This window comes from Dipodomys ordii, unplaced genomic scaffold (assembly GCF_000151885.1).
Source record: "Dipodomys ordii isolate 6190 unplaced genomic scaffold, Dord_2.0 Scaffold7, whole genome shotgun sequence".
In the NCBI taxonomy this organism is placed as follows: domain Eukaryota; kingdom Metazoa; phylum Chordata; class Mammalia; order Rodentia; family Heteromyidae; genus Dipodomys; species Dipodomys ordii.
This window is the reverse complement of record NW_012267223.1, coordinates 20,212,189-20,232,436: the sequence shown is the minus strand read 5'-3', so window position 1 is coordinate 20,232,436 and position 20,248 is coordinate 20,212,189. Positions and strand designations below refer to the sequence as shown.

Genomic DNA, 20,248 nt, shown 5'->3' with positions numbered 1-20,248 from the left:
TGGGCCTGGGCGCTGTCCCTCAGCTCTTCAGCTCAAGAGGAGCTCTCTACCACTTGAGCTACAGCACCACTTCCGGTTTTCTAGTGGTTTATTGGAGATAGGAGTCTCACGGTCTCTCCTGCCTGGGCTGGCTTTGAACCGAGATCCTCAGATCTCAGCATTCTGAGTAGCTAGGATTACAGGCGTGAGCCACCGGCGCCTGGCCAAGGTGAAACTTCTTTCAGTACCTATTTTTGAATAGTGTAGACATACAAAGTCTAGCTGTCAGAAGAAAGACGTTTTCTTGCTTGTGTCTATGGAAAGACAGGTTTTAAGCCAGGCACCAGTGGCTCATACCTATAATCCTAGACACTTAGAAGGCTGAAATCTAAAGATTATGGTTCAAAGCCAGCCTGGGCAAATAAATATTCTAATCTCTCTCTCCAGGTAATCAGCAAAATGCCAGATAGGAGGTGTGTTGCAAGTGAGAGTGCCAGCTGTGAGCAGAAAAAAAACTGAGGAAGAGTAGAGTGCAAAGGCCCCAAGTTCAAACCTTAGAACTAGCACACACACACACACACACACACACACAGAAAAGATAAAAGGAAGGAGCTGGTGCAGAGTGTTGGTGGCTCATGCCTGTAATCCTACTCCTACCTCCTCAGGAGGCTGAGATCTTAGGATCACTGTTCAAAGCCAGCCCAGGCAGAAAAGTCTGTGAGAAAGCCAGAAGTGGCACTGTGGCTCAAAATGCAAGAGCACTAGCTTTTTTTTTTTTTTTTTTTGGTACAGTCATGGGGCCTGAACTCTGGGCCTGGGCGCTATCCCTCAGCTCTTCAGCTCAAGGCTATCACTCTACCACTTGAGCCACAGGGCTGTACCACTGAGCCACCTTCCCAGCCCCAAGAGCACTAGCTTTGAGCTGAAGAGCTCAGGGGCTGAGCCCAGGCCCAGAGTTCAAGCCCCACAACTAACCAAAACAAGACAAAACAAAACAACAACAACAAAGGAGCTGGAGGTGAATTCACAGAATGCCTGCTTACCAAGTGTCAGTACTGAAAAAAGAATGGGGATGTAGCTCAATGGTCAGTCTTTGTCTTCTGTATGTGGCCCTTGTTTGATCACAGCACAGCAGAAAGAAGGTCTATTTGTGTGGAAGAACACAAAAATTGGATCATTTCCTTTAAAGGGGATGAAGAACAGTTGAATGTCTTGTCCCAGGAAGAGTCCACTGCTGGACTGTGGTATGGGTATTATGTTGGCTCTGAGGCAGGATAGATCAGGAAAAATGAGGCACAGGAAATAACAGCCAGGAATTATAGAGAAGTCTTGCACTAATGAGTAGCTTGATTAAAAACACATAACCACTATATATGTCCCTCGTTTGCCATTTAATAAGCCTTGCTTCCATGGATGGAACACTGGGAGCACACTGTAGCTTTACATCTCACAAATTAGTTTGCCCCAAGTGTGGGATGATGGGCACTGCAAGTATTTGCAGAGTGAAAAAAAATTCCTTTTTTTTTTTTTTTTAAGCCAGGCTCCGGTGACTCACGCCTGTAATCCTAGCTACTCAGGAGACTGAGATCTGAGGATCACGGCTCAAAGCCAGCCCAGGCAGGAAAGTCTGTGAGACTCTCATCTCCAATAAACCACTGAGAAAACCAGAAGTGGCACTGTGGCTCAAGTGGTAGCGTGCTCGCCTTGAGCTGAAGAGCTGAGGGACAGTGCCCAGGCCCAGAGTTCAAACCCCATGACCAACTCCCCCACCCCTTAAAAAAATTCCCTTTTTCAAACCTTTTTCTTCTTGAGGAACTTAAGGAAAAGTCTTATTTGGTGCTAGCTTTCTAACATGTCTGAATGTCTTCTTTTTTTTTTTGCTGGTTGTGGGCCTGACCTCGGCCTAGGTGCTGTCCCTCAGCTCTTCAGCTCAAGGCTAGCACTCTACCACTTGAGCCACAGTGCCACTTCCAGTTTTTTCTGCTTATGTGGTGATGAGGAATCAAACCCAGGGCCTCATGCGTGCAAGGCAAGCGCTCTACCACAGAGCCACCTTCCCAGCCCTGAATGTCTTTTTTTACTTTCTTGGTACTACTGGAGGTTTAAACTTAGGGCCTTCAACTTGCTAGACACTCTACTACTTCAGTCACACCTCCATGCCTTCAAAAAAATATTGTTTTTCTTTTTTTCTTTTTTTGGGTCCGGTTGTGGGGCCTGAACTCTGGGCCTGGGCACTATCCCTCAGCTCTTCAGCCCAAGGCTAGCGCTCTATCACTTGAGCCACAGCGCCACTTCCAGGTTTTTTTCTTTTTTGCTTATGTGGTGCTGAGGAATCGAACCCAGGGCCTCATGCATGCAAGGCAAGTGCTCTACCACTGAGCCACCTTCCCAGACCCTTGTTTTCTTTTTTAAAGTAGGGCCTCTCATTTTTGCATTGGGCAGGCCTCAGACCATGATCCCCCTACCTCTGGCATCCTTCCACTATTTAACATACCAGGCCACGGCTGAATCTCCACGTTTTAATCAAAGGGAACATGTGTAGATTTAGTATTTAACAGTCCTGGGGCTTGAACTGGGCCTGAGTCTAGGCACTGTCTCTGAGCTTCTTCTTCTTCTTCTTTTTTTTTTTTTTGTCGGTCTTCAGCTCTTTAGCACAAGACCAGCGCTCTACCGATTGAGCCACAGCATCACTTCTGGTTTTCTAGTGGTTTATTGGTGATAAGTTGGCCTGGGCTGGCTTTGAAGCACGATCCTCATATCTCAGCCTCCAGAGTAGCTAGGATTAGAGGCATGAGCCACTGGTACCCTGCTTTCTCTGAGCTTCTTTTGCTCTACCATTTGAGCCACAGAGCCACTTCTGACTTTTTCTGTTTATGAGGTACTGAGGAATGGAACCCAGGTCTTCATCCATGCTAGGCAAGCATTCTACCACTAGCCCACATTCCTAACCATTAATATTAAATTTAACATTTAATATTGTATTTATTTATGGAATATGATACTGATTTCATTAATAACTATTGATATTATTTGCATACTTTAACATTTTACCCCAAAATGCAGAATTCAGCCAGCTACTGGTGACTCACACATGTAATCCTAGCTACTCCATAAGAGTCCATAAGCCTTTTTTTTTTTTTTTTTTTGTCGGTCATGGGGCTTGAACTCTGGGCTTGGGCACTGTCCCTGAGCTCTTCAGCTCAAGGTGAGTGCTCTACCGCTTGAGCCACAGCATCACTTCTGGTTTTCTAGTGGTTTATTGGAAATAAGTCTCACGGACTTTCCTGTCCAAGCTGGCTTTGAACTGCGATCCTCAGATCTCAGCCTCCTCAGTAGCTAGGATTACAAGTGTGAGCCATCGGTGCCCAGCCATCTATGAGACTCCTATCTCTAATTAAAAACTACTAGGAAACTGGAAGTGGAGCTGTGGCTTGAAGTGGTAGATCACTAGCCTTGAGTGAAAAAGCTTAGGGACAGTGTCTAGGCTTTGAGTTTGAGCCCCACAACTGTCCCCCCCACAAAAAAATTATAAAATTCAGGGATGGAGATTCAATTCAGTGTAGAACACTTGCCTAGCCATCTGCAAGACCCTGGGTTTGACTTTCAGCACCAAAAAAAAAAAAAAAAGCATAGAAAACCTTTCTTTCCTTTTTTTTTTTGTCATGGGGCTTGAATTCAAGGCCTGGGCACTGTCCCTGAGCTTTTCTGCTCAAGGCTAGTGCTCTATCACATTGAGTCACAGATCCACTTAGGTTTTCTGGGGGTTAATTGGAGATAAAGAGTCTCACAGACTTTTCTGCCTGTGCTGGCTTAGAATGGAGATCCCTCAGATCTCAGCCTCCTCAGTAGGTAGAATTATAGGCCTGAGCCACTGGTACCAGGCCTGTGTTTTTTATTGTTTGTTTTTGTATCCATTCTGGGGCTTGAACTCAAGGCCTGGGCACTGTGCCTGACCTTTTATGCTCAAAGCTAGTGCTCTATCACTTGAGCTACAGTTCTACTTCCATCCTTTTTGGTGATTAATTAGGGATGAGTCTCATGGACTATTCTATCCAGGCTGGCTTTGAACTTTGATCTCAGATCTCAGCCTCCTGAGTACCTGCGGTTACAGGCATGAGCTACTGGCTCCTGGCTTCAATGATCTTGAGTATATTTAGTCATGCAACCACTAACACAATTTCAGAACATTTTTATCATTCCAAAACAGAACTCCATTATCAGTACCAGTAATTAAACTTAGGGCCTTATGCTTGGTCAGCTTGGTTGACTGGTGCTCTACCATTTGAGCCACTCTTCCAACCCTGGCATATTCTAGACCACCTAGTTTAAACAGGCGTGGAGTAAGATGATCAGTTTGGGTGTCCAGGGAAACCGGCCTGAGGCACGATAGTGGGGAGGGAAGAATCTTGGTGCGCTGTCATAGCAACGGGACTACGAATGCAATGGCCAGAGCACAAGATTTTTTTTTTTTGCTTGTTTTTGTTTTTTCTTCGATCTTGGGTCTTGAACTCAGGGCCTGGACGCTGTCCCTGAGTTTTTTTTGCTCAAGGCTAGATCTCTGTCACTTGAGCCACAGCTCCACTTCTGGCTGTTTTGGTTAACAGGCCATGAGTCCCTTGGACTTTCCCTGGTTTCCACTCAAGACCCTCAAAACTCAGTCTCCCGAGAAGCTAAAATGACAGGCGTGAGTCACCGGCGTCCAGCTGAGCTGTAGTATGTTCACAGCTGGGAAACTCCAACCAGGCAGTGAGCACAAGAGGACCGTCTGGGTCCCGCCTGGTCACTGAGTGATTTACGTAATCTCTCCGCGACCGCGGCGCGGCACTATGACGTCATTCCCGGAGGTGCTCTCTAGACCGGGCTCGGAAAGTGACTGCTAGTTCCTTCTGGGAACGCAACCCGTGAGGGGGTCTCGGAGCCGTCTCCCTACGCTTGCCCTGGATCTTCCCTGAGTTCGTCTCCAGCCGAAGAGTGAGGAAACGTCTCCACCACCATGGGGGGTGGAGACCTGGTAAGTGGGGGCAGGCCTGAGTAAGGGGAAAATGAAGTCGGGAATTGTCTCTGAGGATGAGAATCGGAAGGGGGTGGGGTGGAAGTGTGTGTGTGTGAGAGAGAGAGAGACAGAGTCAGACAGAGAGAGTCAGACAGAGACAGAGACAGAGAGACAGACAGAGAGACAGAGAGACAGAGTCAGACAGAGAGATAGGTAGGGAGGTGGGTAACCATGGGAACGAAGTCTTGAATTTCTCGGAGAGGGCGGTGTCTTGGAGGGGGAGATTGTTTGGACCGGGGAACCGGTAAAGATATGCTAGGTTGGCCGGTGTGGTGGTGGTGGTATTTGTGTTCTTCAACCCCGGTGGGTTGGAAATTCTGAGAAGATAGAGAGTTGAAACCATGGCTAGGAGAGGAAGGAGATATTGAGGCCATAACACGCTGCCTTTAGTATGGGATGTGTGTGTATACGTACGCGTGTACGTGTACAGTCCTGGGGCTTGAATTCAGGGCCTGGGTGCTGTCCCTGAGCTATTGTGCTCTACTGCTTTGTGCCACAGCTCCATTTCAGCTTGTTGGTAGTTAATTGGAGATGTCTAGTCTCTTTACATGGCTTGAAAGGCCCTTAATAGTTCCTTTTGTAGTTGTCTTCATCTTGTGCCCCTTCTCTACCACCTTGCATTCCACCTCTAGACACACAAAATTATTCATGCTGTGTTCTTTCTCACTGCTGGGACTGCAGTAAGAATGTTTCCTCTGGAAATCTACGTTCTACTCCCCTTTCCCACTTCACCAGGCTAATTTTGAACTGTCTTTAGATGTTGCTGCCTTAGGGGAACTTGCTGAACCAAAGTAGTGGTTGATGGAGAGAGGAAGGGAAGGGAAAGGAAAGGAAGACGAGAGAACAGAGAAATAATCTTTGAGGGTGAAGGGGATGATCAGAACCAAGGGAAAGCAAAGTTAAAAGAAGTCCTAGCCTGGCACTGATAGCTCACACCTGTAGTCCTAGCTATTCAGGAGGTGGAGATGTGAGGATCACAGTTCAAAGCCAGCCGGACAGTAAAGGCTGTGAGACTCTTATCTCCGATAAACCACTCAGAAAACCAGAAGTGGCGCTGTGGCTCAAGTGGTAGAGCGCTAGCCTTGAGCTGAAGAGCTGAGGGACAGCGCCCAGGCCCAGAGTTTAAGCCCCATAACTGACAAAAAAGAGAGAGAGAGAGAAAAAAAAATAGGCCTAATAGGAATTAAGTAAGCTTAGGAATTGAGAGTCAAGTGGACACTGGGAAAGGGATTTTTTTTTTTTTTGGCCAGTCCTGGGGCTTGAACTCAGGGCCTGGGCATTGTCCCTGAGCTTCTTTTTCCTCAAGGCTAGCACTCTTACCATTTTAGTCACAACGCCATTTCCAGCTTTTTCTGTTTTTGTGGTACTGAGGAATCGAACCCAGGGCTTTAGGCATGCTAGGCAAGCAATCTACCACTAAGCCACATTCCCAGCCAGAAGATTGTATTCATAAGAGTGGATATCCAAGAGTTGGGGATTTAGATTAGTAGAAGACCACTTGCTTGGCAAGTGTCAGACCCTGAGTTTGTCCTCCTCTCTGGGAAACAAACAAAAAAAAGTGTAGGTGTCCAGCTAGGTACTGGTGAGATCTGAGATCTCAGCAGCTTAGATCTGAGGATCATAGTTTCAAACCAGCCCAGGAGGGCAAGTCCGTAAAACTCTTATCTACAATTAACCACTCAGAAGGCCAAGATAAAGAGAGTTGAGTTTTGAAGCCAGCCAGTTTGAGCAGAAAAGTCCAGGAGACTCAATCTCCAGTTAACCAGCCAAAAGCCATACCAGAGGTGTGGCTCAAATGGTGGAGGATCTGCCATGAACAAAAAAGCCAAGCAAGAGTGAGAGACACTAGGCTAAAGCCCTAGTACTGCCAAAAATAATAACAAAATAAGAATTGAAAGAAATAAAAAGTGGCTGAGTGCCAGTGGTTCCTGCTTTTAATCTTACCTATTCAGGAGGCTAAGATCTGAGAATCTTGGTTTGAGCCACCCAGGCAGGAAAGTCCATGAAACTTTTATGTCCAGTTACCACCCAAAAAGCCAGAAGTACAGCTGTGGCTCAAGTAGAACACCTAAGCTCAGGGACGGCACCCAGGTCCTGAGTTCAAGCTCAGGACCAGCACAAAAATACAAAAAACAAAAATGAAAGAAAAACTAGAAAGAAAAAAAATGAATATCCAATGTCAATGAGTTCTTTTGCCTTTCAAAATAAATACCATTCTCTCTCCTTGTCCCCTACCTTACGCCTTATCACCACCAACTCCCATTTTATGATGACCAGTAGGAGTAGGTAAAAACTGAAGGGAACTTAGGAAAGGCCTTGTTATGTACTTGAACAACTACCCCACCCCTGGCACATATGAAAGGTTTTGTGTGTACCAGTCCTGGAGTTTGTACTCAGGGCCTGGGCACAGTTTCTGAGCTTTTGTGCTTGAGTCTAACACACTACTACTTGAGTCACAGTTCCACTTTTGGGCTTTTGGTGGTTCACTCTGGATAAGAGTCTTATGGACTTTCCTTCATGGGTGGCTCCAAACTGCAGAACTCAAATATCAGCCTCCTGAGTAGCTAGGAGTTACTGGCATCTGGATGAATGATTTTTTTTTTTTTTGCAGGTCCTAGGGCTTAAACTCAGGGCCTAGGCTCTATCCCTGAGCCTCTCTATACTCAAGGCTAGTACTCTACCACTTGAGCCTAGCTTTTTCTGTTTATGTGGTACTGAGGAATCGAACCTAGGGCCTCATGCATGCTAGGCAAGCACTCTACCACTAAGCTACATTCCCAGCCCTGGATGAATGTTTATTATTATTATTTATTTGTTTATTTATGTATTTTTTGGTCAATCATAGGGCCTGAACTCTGGGCCTGGGTGCTGTCCCTGAGTTCTTCAGCTCCAGGCTAGTGCTCTACCACTTGAGCTGTAGCGCCACTTCCTGCTTTTTCTGTTTATGTGGTGCTGAGGAATGGAATGCAGGGCCTCATGCATGCGAGGCAAGCATTCTACCACTGAGCCACCTTCCCAACCCCTGGATGAATTATTAGTAAATGCAAACTTTGTCATGGTTCAAGAACTCTTGCTTTCCCTTTTTTTTTTTCTGTTCTGGCACTTGGACCAGGATCTTATGCATGCTAAGTAAGTACTATATCACCAAGCCTGAAGTCTGATTCTTACATGCGTGTCTTATCATGCCTGGGTTAGAGAAGAAGTGAATGAGGCAGTACCAGTCATATTCATCACCACCACTTGCTGAATTCTCCCTCCTAATGTTCACCACAGAACCTGAAGAAGAGCTGGCATCCACAAACCCTCCGAAATGTGGAGAAAGTCTGGAAGGCTGAGCAGAAGCATGAAGCTGAGCGGAAGAAGATTGAGGAGCTACAGCGGGAGCTGCGGGAGGAGCGGGCTCGGGAAGAGATGCAGCGATATGCAGAGGATGTCGGGGCTGTCAAGTAAGTGAGGAGCTGTGTGGCCAGGCCTGCGGGGAATTGTCGGACTGACTGTGGGTGCCTCATCCATGTGACATGTGTTAGCTGAACAGTGTTCTGCCACTTGATCAACACCTCCAGTTCTGTCTTTTTGCTGGTTAATTGGAAATGAGTCTCACAGATTTGTCTGCCCAGGCTGGCTTCCAACCTCAGTCCTCAGATCTCAACCTCCTGGCTAGGAGCCATGGGTACCTACTCCCTCTTGGCTGCCAGGCACAGTGGTGTGTAACTATAGTCCTAGCTACTTATAAGCTGAGGCAGGTGGATACCTTTAGGCTAAGAATTCTCATTCATGGAAGGCAAGCACTCTTACCACTGAGCCACCTTCCCAGCCCACTGTGAGACTCTTATCTCCAATTAGCCACTCAAAAACCAAAAATGGTGCTATGGCTCAAGTAGTAGCATGCTAGCCTTGAGCACAGAGAGGCCCAGGGACAGCTCCCAGGCTTGAGTTCAAGCCCCACAACAGCAACAAAAAAACCCCACAAAGTAATGAGAGTATCAGTGACAGACATTAATTAAGGTTGCATTTTAGGGATGAGGATAGAGGTGACAGAAGTAAGTTGCTCAGTCACCCAGTTACATCTGGTGGAACCAGCAGTTAAATACTATGGCCCCAGATCCCAGCTTTGCAACGTATTCTCTTACTAGAAGATACAATAAGCTGATGTGTGTTAAGGTTGTTGTTGTTGTCAGTTGTGGGGCTTGAGCTTGGGGCCTGGGCGCTGTCCCTGAGCTTTTTCACTCAAGTCTAGCACTGTACCACTTTGAGCCACAGCTCCACTTCCTGTTTCTGGTGATTAGTTGGAGATGAATATCATGAGAGACTTTCCTGCTCAGGTTGGCTTTGAACTGCAATCCTTAGATCTCAGCCTCCTGAGTAGCTGGGATTACAGGTGTGAGCCACAAGCACCCAGCTGGTGAGTCCTTTTAAGACTTGGTAAAGCACTTGGGAGGCAGTGGCAGTGGCAGGAGGATTACAAATTTGAGACAGCCTGGAGACTCTCATCTCCAATTACCATAAAAAAGCCAGAAGTGGAGCTGGAGCTCAAGTGGTAGAGCACTAGCCTTGAGCAAAACAGGGCTCAGTCCCTGAGTTCAAGCCCCAGGACCAGTATTAAAAAAAAAAAAAAAGAAAAAAGCGGGCTGGGGGGGGCTGGGAAGGTGGCTCAGTGGTAGAGTGCTTGCCTTGCATGCATGAGGCTCTGGGTTCGATTCCTCAGCACCGCATAAGCAGAAAAAGCCAGAAGTGGTGCTGTGGCTCAAGTAAGAGCTGAGGGACAGTGCCCAGGCCCAGAGTTCAGGACAGACAGACAGACAGATGTACGCACGCACGCACGCGCACGCTGGGAATATGGCTTAATGGTAGCGTGCTTGCTTAGCATGCATATAGCCCCTGGGTTCCGTTCCTTAGTACCACACAAACAGAAAAAGCCAGAAGTGGTACTGTGGCTCAAGCAGTAGAGTGCTAGTCTAGAGCAAAAGTAGTTCGGGGACAGTGCCCAGACCCTGAGTTCAAGCCCCAAGACTGGCAGAAAAAAAAAAGAAAAAAAGAAAAATTAAGAAAGTCCTTTGTTTCCATATCTTTGGAGTTCATTTCAGTGCGTGCGTGCGTGCGTGCGTGTGTGTGTGTGTGTGAAGAAGTGTTTAGGTATTGCACTTTTGTGGGAATGTGTATTTTTTTTTTTTTGGTGGGCGTGGGGCTTGAACTCTGGGCCTGGGCGCTGTCCCTCAGCTCTTCAGCTCAAGGTGAGCGCTCTACCACTTGAGCTACAGTGCCACTTCCGGTTTTCTGGTGATTTATTGGAGATAGGAGTCTCACGGTCTCTCCTGCCCGGGCTGGCTTTGAACCTCGATCCTCAGATCTCAGCCTCCTGAGTAGCTAGGATTACAGGCGTGAGCCACCAGCGCCCGGTGGGAATGTGTATTTTTTTACTTGTTTTCTTCACCCAGGAAAAAAGAAGAAAAGTTAGACTGGATGTATCAGGGTCCTGGTGGGATGGTGAACCGTGATGAGTACCTGCTGGGACGTCCCATTGACAAATACGTTTTTGAGAAGATGGAGGAAAAAGAGGCTGGCTGCTCTTCTGAGACAGGACTCCTCCCTGGCTCTATCTTTGCCCCATCTGGAGCCAATTCTCTTCTTGACATGGCCAGCAAAATCCGGGAGGACCCGCTCTTCATCATCAGGTACTCCTCAGGAACTGGGAAAGGGCTTGTTACAGAGATGCTTAGAGACTCCCCCATCTCTACCTCCACATGGGTGGGATTATAGGCTCCATGTTTGATGTTTTTTGTTTATGTTTTTGTTTTTGGTGCTTGTCCTGGGCTTGAACTCAGGGAGGCTCTGCTCTTCTTTTGATCAAGGCTGGTGTTATACTGCTTAAGCCACAGCTTCATCTCTGGCTTTTCAATGGTTAATTAGAGATAAGAGTCTCAAGAACTTTCCTGCCCATGCTAGAAAGCCAGTCCAGGCAGACAAATTCTAAATTCTGGTAAACAACCAAAAAACTCAAAGTAGAGGTGTGGCTTAAGAGGTAGAGGGCCAGCCTTGAGCAAAAAAGCAAAGCAAATGGGAGGCCCACTATTGGCACACACTCAAAAAAACAAATGTCATGAGTTTTATATTTTTCTCCATTTAGGAAAAAAGAAGAGGAGAAAAAAAGAGAAGTATTGAACAATCCTGTGAAAATGAAGAAAATCAAAGAATTGGTAAGTTGCGTATCCAGTCGGTAACAAAGTGTGCCTTTTAGCTATTATTTTATTTTTATTTTTATTTTTGCTAGTACTGGGGCTTGAACTCAAGAGCTAGGCACTGTCTCTGAGCTTCATTTGCTCAAGGCTACCACGCTACTATGGCACTTCCAGCTTTTTCTGTTTATGTGGTACTAAAGAATTGAACCTAGGGCTTCATGCATGACAGGCAAGCACTCTACCACTAAGCCACACTCTCAGCCTGTCTTTTAGCTATTTGATGTAAGAATGAGAACTTTTCTCTGCTTCTTACCATAGGGAAGTAAACAAGGGCCTTCAAAATTTTCTTTGTGCCGGGTGCTAGTGGCTCACGACTGTAATCCCGTTATTCAGGAGGCTGAGATCTGAGGCTCGAGGTTCAAAGCCAGCTTGGGCAGGAATGTCTGTGAGACTCTGATCTCCATTTAACCACCAGAACACCAGAAGTGACGCTGTGGCTCAAGTGATAGAGTGCTTACCTTGAACTGAGAACTCAGGGATAGTGCGTAGGCCTAGAGTTTAAGCCCTACAATTGACCCCCTCCCCAAAAAAAGAAAATTGGGATGATACTAAGATTTGATCTCAGGTCTGTGTGCTTGTTAAGTAGGTTCCCTTTCTTTCCTTTTTTTTTTTTTTTGGGTCTGGTCGTGGGGCCTGAACTCTGAGCCTGGGCACTGTCCCTCAGATCTTCAACTCAAGGCTAGTCTCTACCACTTGAGCCACAGCCCCACTTCTGGCTTTTTTCTTTTTGCTTATGTGGTGCTGAGGAATCGAACCCAGGGCCTCAGGCATGCAAGGCAAGCCCTCTACCACTGAGCCACCTTCCCAGCCCAGGTTCCCTATCTTATAATTTATACAGTCAGTCTTAAAAACTTTGTGTGTGCCAGTATTGTTAAACTCAAGCCTTGTTTTTATTCAGCTACAACTGGTATACTGTTGTTCTACCACTTGAGTCACACTTCCAGTCTGTTTTTCTCCCGGTTATTTTAGACATTTTTGCCTGGGCTGGCTTCAAACTTTGATCCTATGGATCTCAGCCTCTTGAGTGATTAGGATTAGAGGTATAAACCACTGTCACCCAGCTCTCTTTTGTCTTTTGGTTGGAAAAGCACCATGGGTTACCCTTTTCCAGGAGAAGAAGGTATGGGCCAGGCACTAGTGGCTCATGCCTGTAATCTTCCCTACTTGGAAGGCTGAAATCTGAGAATCACATTTTGAAGTTAGCCTACGCAGGAAAATGGTTAATTTCCAATTAACCATCAAAAAGGCAGAAGTGGAGCTGTGGCTCAAGTAGTAGAGCACTAGCCTTGAGCACAAAAGGTTAGAGCAGTGCCCAGGCCCTGAATTCAAGCCCTAGGACCAGCGAGAGAGAGAGAGAGAGAGAGACAGACAGACAGACAGACAGACAGACAGAGACAGAGAGAGAGAGACAGAGAGAGAGAGAGAAAAAAGGAAGGTATATGATAGGTCTGTAGAAAGTATGATCATGGCTTGTTCAAGAGACCAGAGTATGTCCTTGGTTCTGTTATAAAGCTCCAGGGATCATTTATTAGTCACATGTTATAGATTTTTTTTTCTTTTTTGGTTGGTTGTGGAGTTTGAATTCTGGGCCTGGGTGCTGTCCCTTAGCTCTTCAGCTCAAGGCTAGTGCTCTATCACTTGAGCCACAGTGCCATTTTTGGTTTTCTGAGCGGTTTATTGGAGATAAGAGTCTCACAGCCTTTCCTGCCCGGGCTGGCTTTGAACCACGATCCTCAGATCTCAGCCTCCTAAGTAGCTAGGTTTACAGGCATGAGCCACCACCCCTGGTTTTAGATTTTTTTAATCAGTTGCTAAAGAAAATTAAAGGTTGGGCTGGGAAGGTGGCTCAGTGGTAGAGCACTTACTTACCTTGCATGCTCGAGGCCCTGGGTTCGATTCTTCAGCACCACATAAGCAAAAAGAAAAAAGCCGGAAGTGGCGCTGTGGCTCAAGTGATAGAGCGCTAGCCTTGAGCTGAAGAGCTGAGGGACAATGCCCAGGCCCAGAGTTCAGGCCCCACGACCGGACCCAAAAAAAAAAAAGAAAATTAAAGGTTGACTTTACAGTCCCTGATTGCTTTTAGTAGAGTTGGAGGTGTTTTGAATGGGAAGAATGGCAACTCCTAGGCAATGGAGTTCTTTGCTTACCTCTCAGAGCTTCTGTTGGTGAGTCTAGGGTACATTTTTGCATAACCAGGTTTGTTGTCAAGGACCCTGTAGTAATGTTCTGGACCTGTGTACAGCAGGAAGTCATATTTGTACATCAGTCCCCCAATGCCTGCACAGGGGGCGACTCACAGGAGTTGTAGTAATATTGTATGGTATGTTCTCGGTATTTTCTAGTTGCAAATGAGTCTGGAGAAAAAGGAGAAGAAGAAAAAGAAGGAGAAGAAGAAGAAACACAAGAAACACAAGCACAGAAGTTCAAGCAGTAGTCGGTCCAGCAGTGAGGATGAACATAGTCGAGGAAGGTAAGCACGCAGAGGCCAGCATACCTCTCTTGTTCATTCACTCCTTCACTCCATGAGCAGACTAAGCACCTGCCCTGTGCCAGCAAGTGCCAGACAGGAGGGAGTTCAGTGCTGAATACTTTAAGATAGTCCCATGCCACAGAGCTGGTCGGCTAGTACTAGAATTCCCTGGGATGCTAAATGTGGCTGGGTCTCTTGGTGTGCTACTGCAGAGAGACCTCCTCAGTGATCTGGCATTAGCCCAGTGGATCTTAGGTCAGACCTGGGGTGACTATTTTGAACTCAACTTGAGTCCTCAAGATGGAACTGGGTTTCATGTAGGCTTTTTTTTTTTTTTTTAATGGATTAATGGGGCCGTGTGGGCCCATTCTGTGTCTTCCCCATGGGAACAGTCAGCTCTGCTGCTGCTGACTCACCATTAGTCCCTGGAATAGCAACATGAGGTGAGAGGAGAATGTGTTCAGGCAATGGGGCTGAGAAGTTCGGCCCACGGCTTTTCACAGGAAAAACTTGACTGTGCTGATACATCTTCCAGCAAAGACAGTCCAAATAGAGAAACACATTGCCAAGTAATAGCTGGGAGGTATGAAAGGTCACGTTGGAAGCAGGGTATGTGTTTCAGCATGAGAGATTTAAAATGGACCTGTCTGAATTTTGTTTTTTAATGAGTACCTGTGTTTTGATCTCTTAGGTCTCAAAAGAAGATGGCAAATTCTTTTCCTGTTTTTTCCAAAGTCCCTGGATATGGACTGCAGGTAGGGATTTGGGCTCTTCAGAGTGAGTGACTGTAGAGCTGTGTAGTATGCCACATTGACAACTTGTACATAGTAGAGTTTGGACATCGAAGGTTGGGCTATTGGGGAACAGACCCAAGCGTTATCCCTGAGTCTGTTACTATGACCAGGGCTCTTCTGCAGAGAAGAAATAACTAGTGGAGCATTTAGGTACTCTGTCCATCCCTCTGCAGATAATTTACATGAAATAAACCGTTTGATGACTTTTGACCAATGGACAACTGGCAGCATTCTTTCTTTCTTTTTTCTATTGCTAGAATCAAAGACAGAACTTTGAATATATGGGGAAAGTACTCTACCTCTGAGCTGTCACCAGCCTGGGCACTGTCCCTGAGCCTCTCTGTCCTCAAGGCTACCACTTGAGCCACATTGCTTTTGTTTTTTGTTAATCATGGGGTTTGAACTCAGGGTCTGGGTGCCGACCCTGAGTTCTTTCACTCAACACTAGTGCTGTAACACTTTGAGCAACAGCACCACTTCTGTTTTCTGGTGGTTAATTGGAGATAAGAGTCTCATGGCTTTTCCTGCCCAGACTGGCTTTGAACCATGATCCTCAGATCTCAGCTTCCTTAGTAGCCTTACTGTCTGGCCAGCCCTTCACTTTTATGGGGTAGAATTTTGGTCTATAGAGCATGCTGTCTTGGAACTTTCTGGGTAGTTCAGACTGGCTGTGAATGAACTTACAATCTTCCTGCCTTGTCTCCCTAGTCCTGAAATTACAGATGGTGTACTACCATGGGTGGAATTTTTTTGTTTCTTTCCTTTGAGATGGGGTTTAGCTGAATACCCCAGGCTAGCCTCAAGACTTGTCATGTAGCCTGGACTGGCCTAGAATTTTCTATCTGTCTGCCTCAGCCAAGCACTTCCATCAGTATGTTTGATCCTGTCCCTTATGCTTTTGCTCTTGCCTTCCTTTGGCTTTAGTGACAAGCTGAAGCTTGTCACATTCTTTTAAGGGATTCTGAAGATAACTTCCTGCTTTTGGCTGCTTATCTGTCATCACTGTTGGCCCCATTGAGAACCTTATTGCTCATTCTTTCCTTGTTTCACTATAATTTCTCTTGAATCTCTAACTTGTCCTATGAAAATTTTTCTTCCCTTCCTTTCCTAATGATACAGGTCAGGGACAGTGACCATACCCAAGGATTGCATAGCTCTCTGATAGCTGAACAAAAGGGGATGAAGAACCATTCCAGGTCCAGAAGCTCCTCCCACTCACCCCCCAGACATGCCAGCAAGAAGAATACTAGGGAACCAGGGTCCCGGGATAGGAGGTCTCGATCACTGGGCAGAAGATCGCGGTCCCCAAGGCCCAGCAAACTGTGAGTAAGGGGATTCATTAGGAAATAGCTTGTGGTCACAGGAAACTGGTCATAACAGTTATTTTTGTTTTTGTTTTCTGCCTGAGTCCCAGGGCATGTTGGGTACATCTTTTACTACTTGAGCCATACACATCATTGTATTTCCTAAATATCATTGCTGTATTATTTCCTTTCTCAATCTCACTGTAAACTTTAGGCCTCCAAGACCACATATTTGTAGGAATATATTGTGCTGGTGGATTTTCCCCCTTTTTCTCTTACATTTGGATTATAGTTTTCAGACTATAAGGGTAGTTGGGAATGTGGCTTAGTGGTAGAGTGCTTGCCTAGCATGCATGAAGCCCTGGGTTCGATTCCTCAGTACCACATAAACAAAAAAAAAAGCCAGAAGTGGGGCTGTGGCTCAAGTGGTAAGAGTGCTAGCCTTGAGTAAAAGAGCTCAGGGACAGTGTCCAGGCCCAGCCAAAAAAAAGAAAAAAAGACTATAAGGGTAAAATGCTTTTGTATTGAAGAGACTTTTCCCTTCCTCATTCATTACAGGCACAGCTCTAAGGGAAAGAGGAGAGAAAGAGCCCAGAGTAAGAGCCCATCACCTAAAAAGGAGGTCTACCAGAGGCGGCATGCTTCTGGATACACCAGGTAAGCCAAGAGTACAGTAGATTTAACTATCGATTCTATAGAACTGAATCTAGAGGCAGCTCACATCAGGGCAAGTAGGTAATTTATCTGACTCTTTGTCAAACCAACTTTTATATAAATGGATAAATAAACAAACATGACCTGCATACACCCATAAAGACAACGGAAAAGGAGGTAACACTAGAAAAGATATATTAACAAATCATTCGTTGGAAAATGGAAGCAAAGGATGGAGATTAGAAAAAAGTAAATGTGAAGTACCTGATACTGATGAAAAGCTAGCAGATTCAGGGAAGACTTGAGGACTGCAGGCACCAAATACTTTTTTTCTTTTGCCAATTCTGGGGCTTGAACTCATCAGGGCCTGGGCACTACCCCTAAGCTTCTTTTGCTCAAGGCTAGCACTCTGTCACTTGAGCCACAGTGTCACTTCCAGCTTTTTCTGTTATGTGGTACTGAGGAATGGAACCCAGGGCTTGCCTAGGCAAGCACTCTAACACTAAGCCACATTCCCAGCCCTACCAAGTACTTTTAAAGATAGTGGAAGCTAGGATCAAGGTTTGAAGTCAGCCTAGACAGACATATCCAAAAGACTCATCTCCAATTAACCAGCAAGAAGCTGGAAGTAGAGGCATGGCTCAAGTGGTAGAGCACTATGTTGAATGAAAAGCCAAGCAAGAGCCAGGTGCTGATGGCTCAAGCCTGTAATCAGAGCTACTCAGGTGGCTGAGAGAGGAGGTTTAAAGCTAGTCTGGGTGAGAAAGACAATGAGATTTTTTTTTTTTTTTTTTTTTTACAGTCATGGGGCTTGAACTCTGGGCTTGGGCGCTATCTGCTTGAGCCACAGCACCACTTCCAGTTTTCTAGTGGTTTATTGGAGATAAGAGTCTCATGGACTTTTCTGCGAGGGCTGGCTTTGAACCGTGATTCTCAGATCTCAGCCTCCTGAATAGCTAGGATTACAGGCGTGAGCCACCAATGCCCCGCTGGCAATGAGATTCTTACCCCCAATTAGCCACCAGAAAATCAGAAGTAGAGCTGTAGCTCAAAGTGGTGGAATGCTAGCCTTGAGCAAAAGAGCTCAGGGACAGTGCTCAGGTCCCGAGTTCCAACCCCACAACCGACAAAAAAATTTTTTTTGTTTCACAGACTTCCTTGCGCTAGCTGGCTTTGAATTGCAATCCTCAGGTCTCAGCTTCCTGTGTAGCTAGGATTACAGGCATGAGCCACACTGGTGCCCAGCTTTATTTTTTGTTTTTGTTTTTGTGCTAGTCCTAGGGCTTGAACTTGGAGCCTGGGCACTATTCCTGAGCTTCTGTGCTCAAGGATAGTGCTCTATCATTTGAGCCACAACTCCACTTCTGGCATTTTGGTGGTTAATTTGGAAAGTCTCATGGACTGAGACTCTTAAAAATAACTGAGCCACTGGCACTCAGTTATTTTTTCCTTTTGAAGAGGAATCTGTTTGTCATACTAGATGATAAATATAAACTATAACACATGCCCATTTCAGAAGGAATGGGTTGGATGTCTGATAATTAAATAGTGAACAAGCCAGTTCATCATCTCCCTCCCTTTGTTCCTTCCTTTTTTTTTTCATCATCTCCCTTTCTTGCTCTCACTTCATTTACAGTGAATGCCAGGGCTACATCCATGAATTTTAGCCATGTCTTGTGGGGAGATGGGACTCACCCAATCTCTTCTATAAATTGTGGAGTAAGCTGGATGCCGATGTCTCACACCTGTAATCCTAGCTACTCAGGAGGCTTAGATATGAGGATTGACAAAGCCAGCCCGAGCAGAAAAGTCCATGAGATTCTTTATCTCCAATTAACCACCAGGAAACTGGAAGTGGCGCTGTGGTTCAAGTGGTAGAGCACTCACCTTGAGCTGAAGAGTTCAGGGAAAGCACCCAGGCCCAGAGTTCAAGACCCACAACAGCAACAACAAAAACAACAAAATAATAATTGTTGAGTAATAGAGATATAATTACCCTAAGTTTAGGCACCTGACTAGTTCTCATCTTATTTCATATTTTTTTTTGTTTCAGAACAAAGAGATTATTGAGTGGGATTATGAAATCCTTCACTAAAAATTGAAACTCCCTGACTGGGAGGTTAAAAGGAAGAAAACTCATGCTGGTGTAGTAATGGGCAGGGCATTTCCTTGGAGCCAGCCATGAATTGAAGGGCCTGGGTTCCTTCCTGACCTCTTTCTGTGTATACTGCTTTTGATTTCTTTTTTTTTTTTTTGGGTCCGGTCATGGGGCCTGAACTCTGGGCCTGGGCGCTGTCCCTCAGCTCTTCAGCTCAAGGCTAGCGCTCTACCACTTGAGCCACAGCGCCTCTTCCGGCTTTTTTCTTTTTTTGCTTATGTGGTGCTGAGGAATCGAACCCAGGGCCTCTGACATGCAAGGCATGCGCTCTACCACTGAGCCACCTTCCCAGCCTGCTTTTGATTTCTTGCTGGAAGAGAAGTAGAACTGATGGTTTTTGTGCTCAACAGAAAACTCTCAGCAGAGGAACTAGAGCGGAAACGGCAGGAGATGATGGAAAATGCTAAGTGGAGGGAGGAAGAGAGGCAGAACATCCTTAAGAGGCACGCGAAGGAAGAGGAACGGGAACAGAGGCTGGAGAAGCTAGACTCCCGGGATGGGAAGTTCATCCAGTAAGTGCATCTTCTTTCTGCCCAGAGGCATTGTCTCAAAGACATTCTAGTAGGATTCTTGGTGTCCCAATGTGTTTCAGTATCTGCTCTGGAAACCCTAGAGCTCAGCCTCCAGACTATCTTTGTTATTGCTTCTAGCTTCTGGTCATATGATAGGAAGTTTTTTGTTTAAAGAAGTGAATTTTTTTTTCCTAAGTTACTGAAATTCCTTGGCCTTTTTTCTTATAAAGAATTTATGGCTCAGAAAACCTTTTTCCAATGAGATTCTTGACTTCCAAAACAGATGAATTTTCCCTTATGGGCATTAAAAAGATTTGGTTCCAGATGGAGTCACTTGAAAATTATCTGTGTGGGCTGAAAAGAGCTTGTGTTTCCGCAGCTGCTTTATGGCTACCAACCTGTTTCTCTCCTAATTCTGCTAGAGAGTTGACCATGTTGAAAATGTCTTTTGCCTGTCTTCTCTTCTAGCCGCCTGAAGCTAGAGAGTGCAAGTACTTCCTCCTTGGAGGACCGAGTGAAGAGGAACATCCATTCACTACAGAGAACCTCAGTAGCTCTGGAGAAGAACTTTATGAAAAGATGAACATCATCTCCTCTCTTACTGGCTTTCCTGATGTTTCCAGGGAGGCTGCTGACCCCTTAAAAATTCTCTTTATAAGAGTTTGAATGACTTCTATAGATGTTAGCCCACCACTGTTCAAAGTGACCTCTGTCCTGAAATACCTTTCATCTTTTGAGAACCAGTGTGACTTGATTAGGGGAACTTTGGTAACTTCGATTGGGTGCTTCGTGGGTTTTGACTATGTTTTATGGGTGGACATTGTATAGTTAGTCCTGGGGTGAATACTCATCCTGCTCTGGAAGTACTTCCTGGATGTGGATGTTTGTACCCCATCTTAACTCCCACCTGTGTCAATAGTCCCATTCCACCGCCTTACTACATGTAGACCATCAGAACTCTCTCCAGAGCTACCCAGACAGATTGTGCCTATGAGGATAAGTGAACATTTACTTAATTTAGTAAATGTGGCAGGAGCATTAAGGTTAAGTCAGATCCAAGAGAGTGATAAAGAACCTGGAAGAGAAAA

The 20,248-nt window shown here is 45.7% G+C and overlaps 1 protein-coding gene across 1 annotated transcript; it reads left to right on the top strand.

The window, feature by feature from the left end:
* The first annotated feature begins 4,834 nt into the window (after window positions 1–4,834).
* Window positions 4,835–20,023, top strand: Cwc25 (CWC25 spliceosome-associated protein homolog (S. cerevisiae)). Its single transcript, XM_013008833.1, has 10 exons — window positions 4,835–4,990; window positions 8,306–8,478; window positions 10,468–10,704; window positions 11,157–11,226; window positions 13,611–13,738; window positions 14,430–14,493; window positions 15,652–15,854; window positions 16,395–16,493; window positions 18,999–19,160; window positions 19,629–20,023. Exons 1-10 carry the CDS (start codon window positions 4,973–4,975, stop codon window positions 19,741–19,743), a joined length of 1,269 nt encoding a protein of 422 aa, XP_012864287.1. The 5' UTR covers window positions 4,835–4,972; the 3' UTR covers window positions 19,744–20,023.
* Window positions 20,024–20,248: the final 225 nt, after the last annotated feature.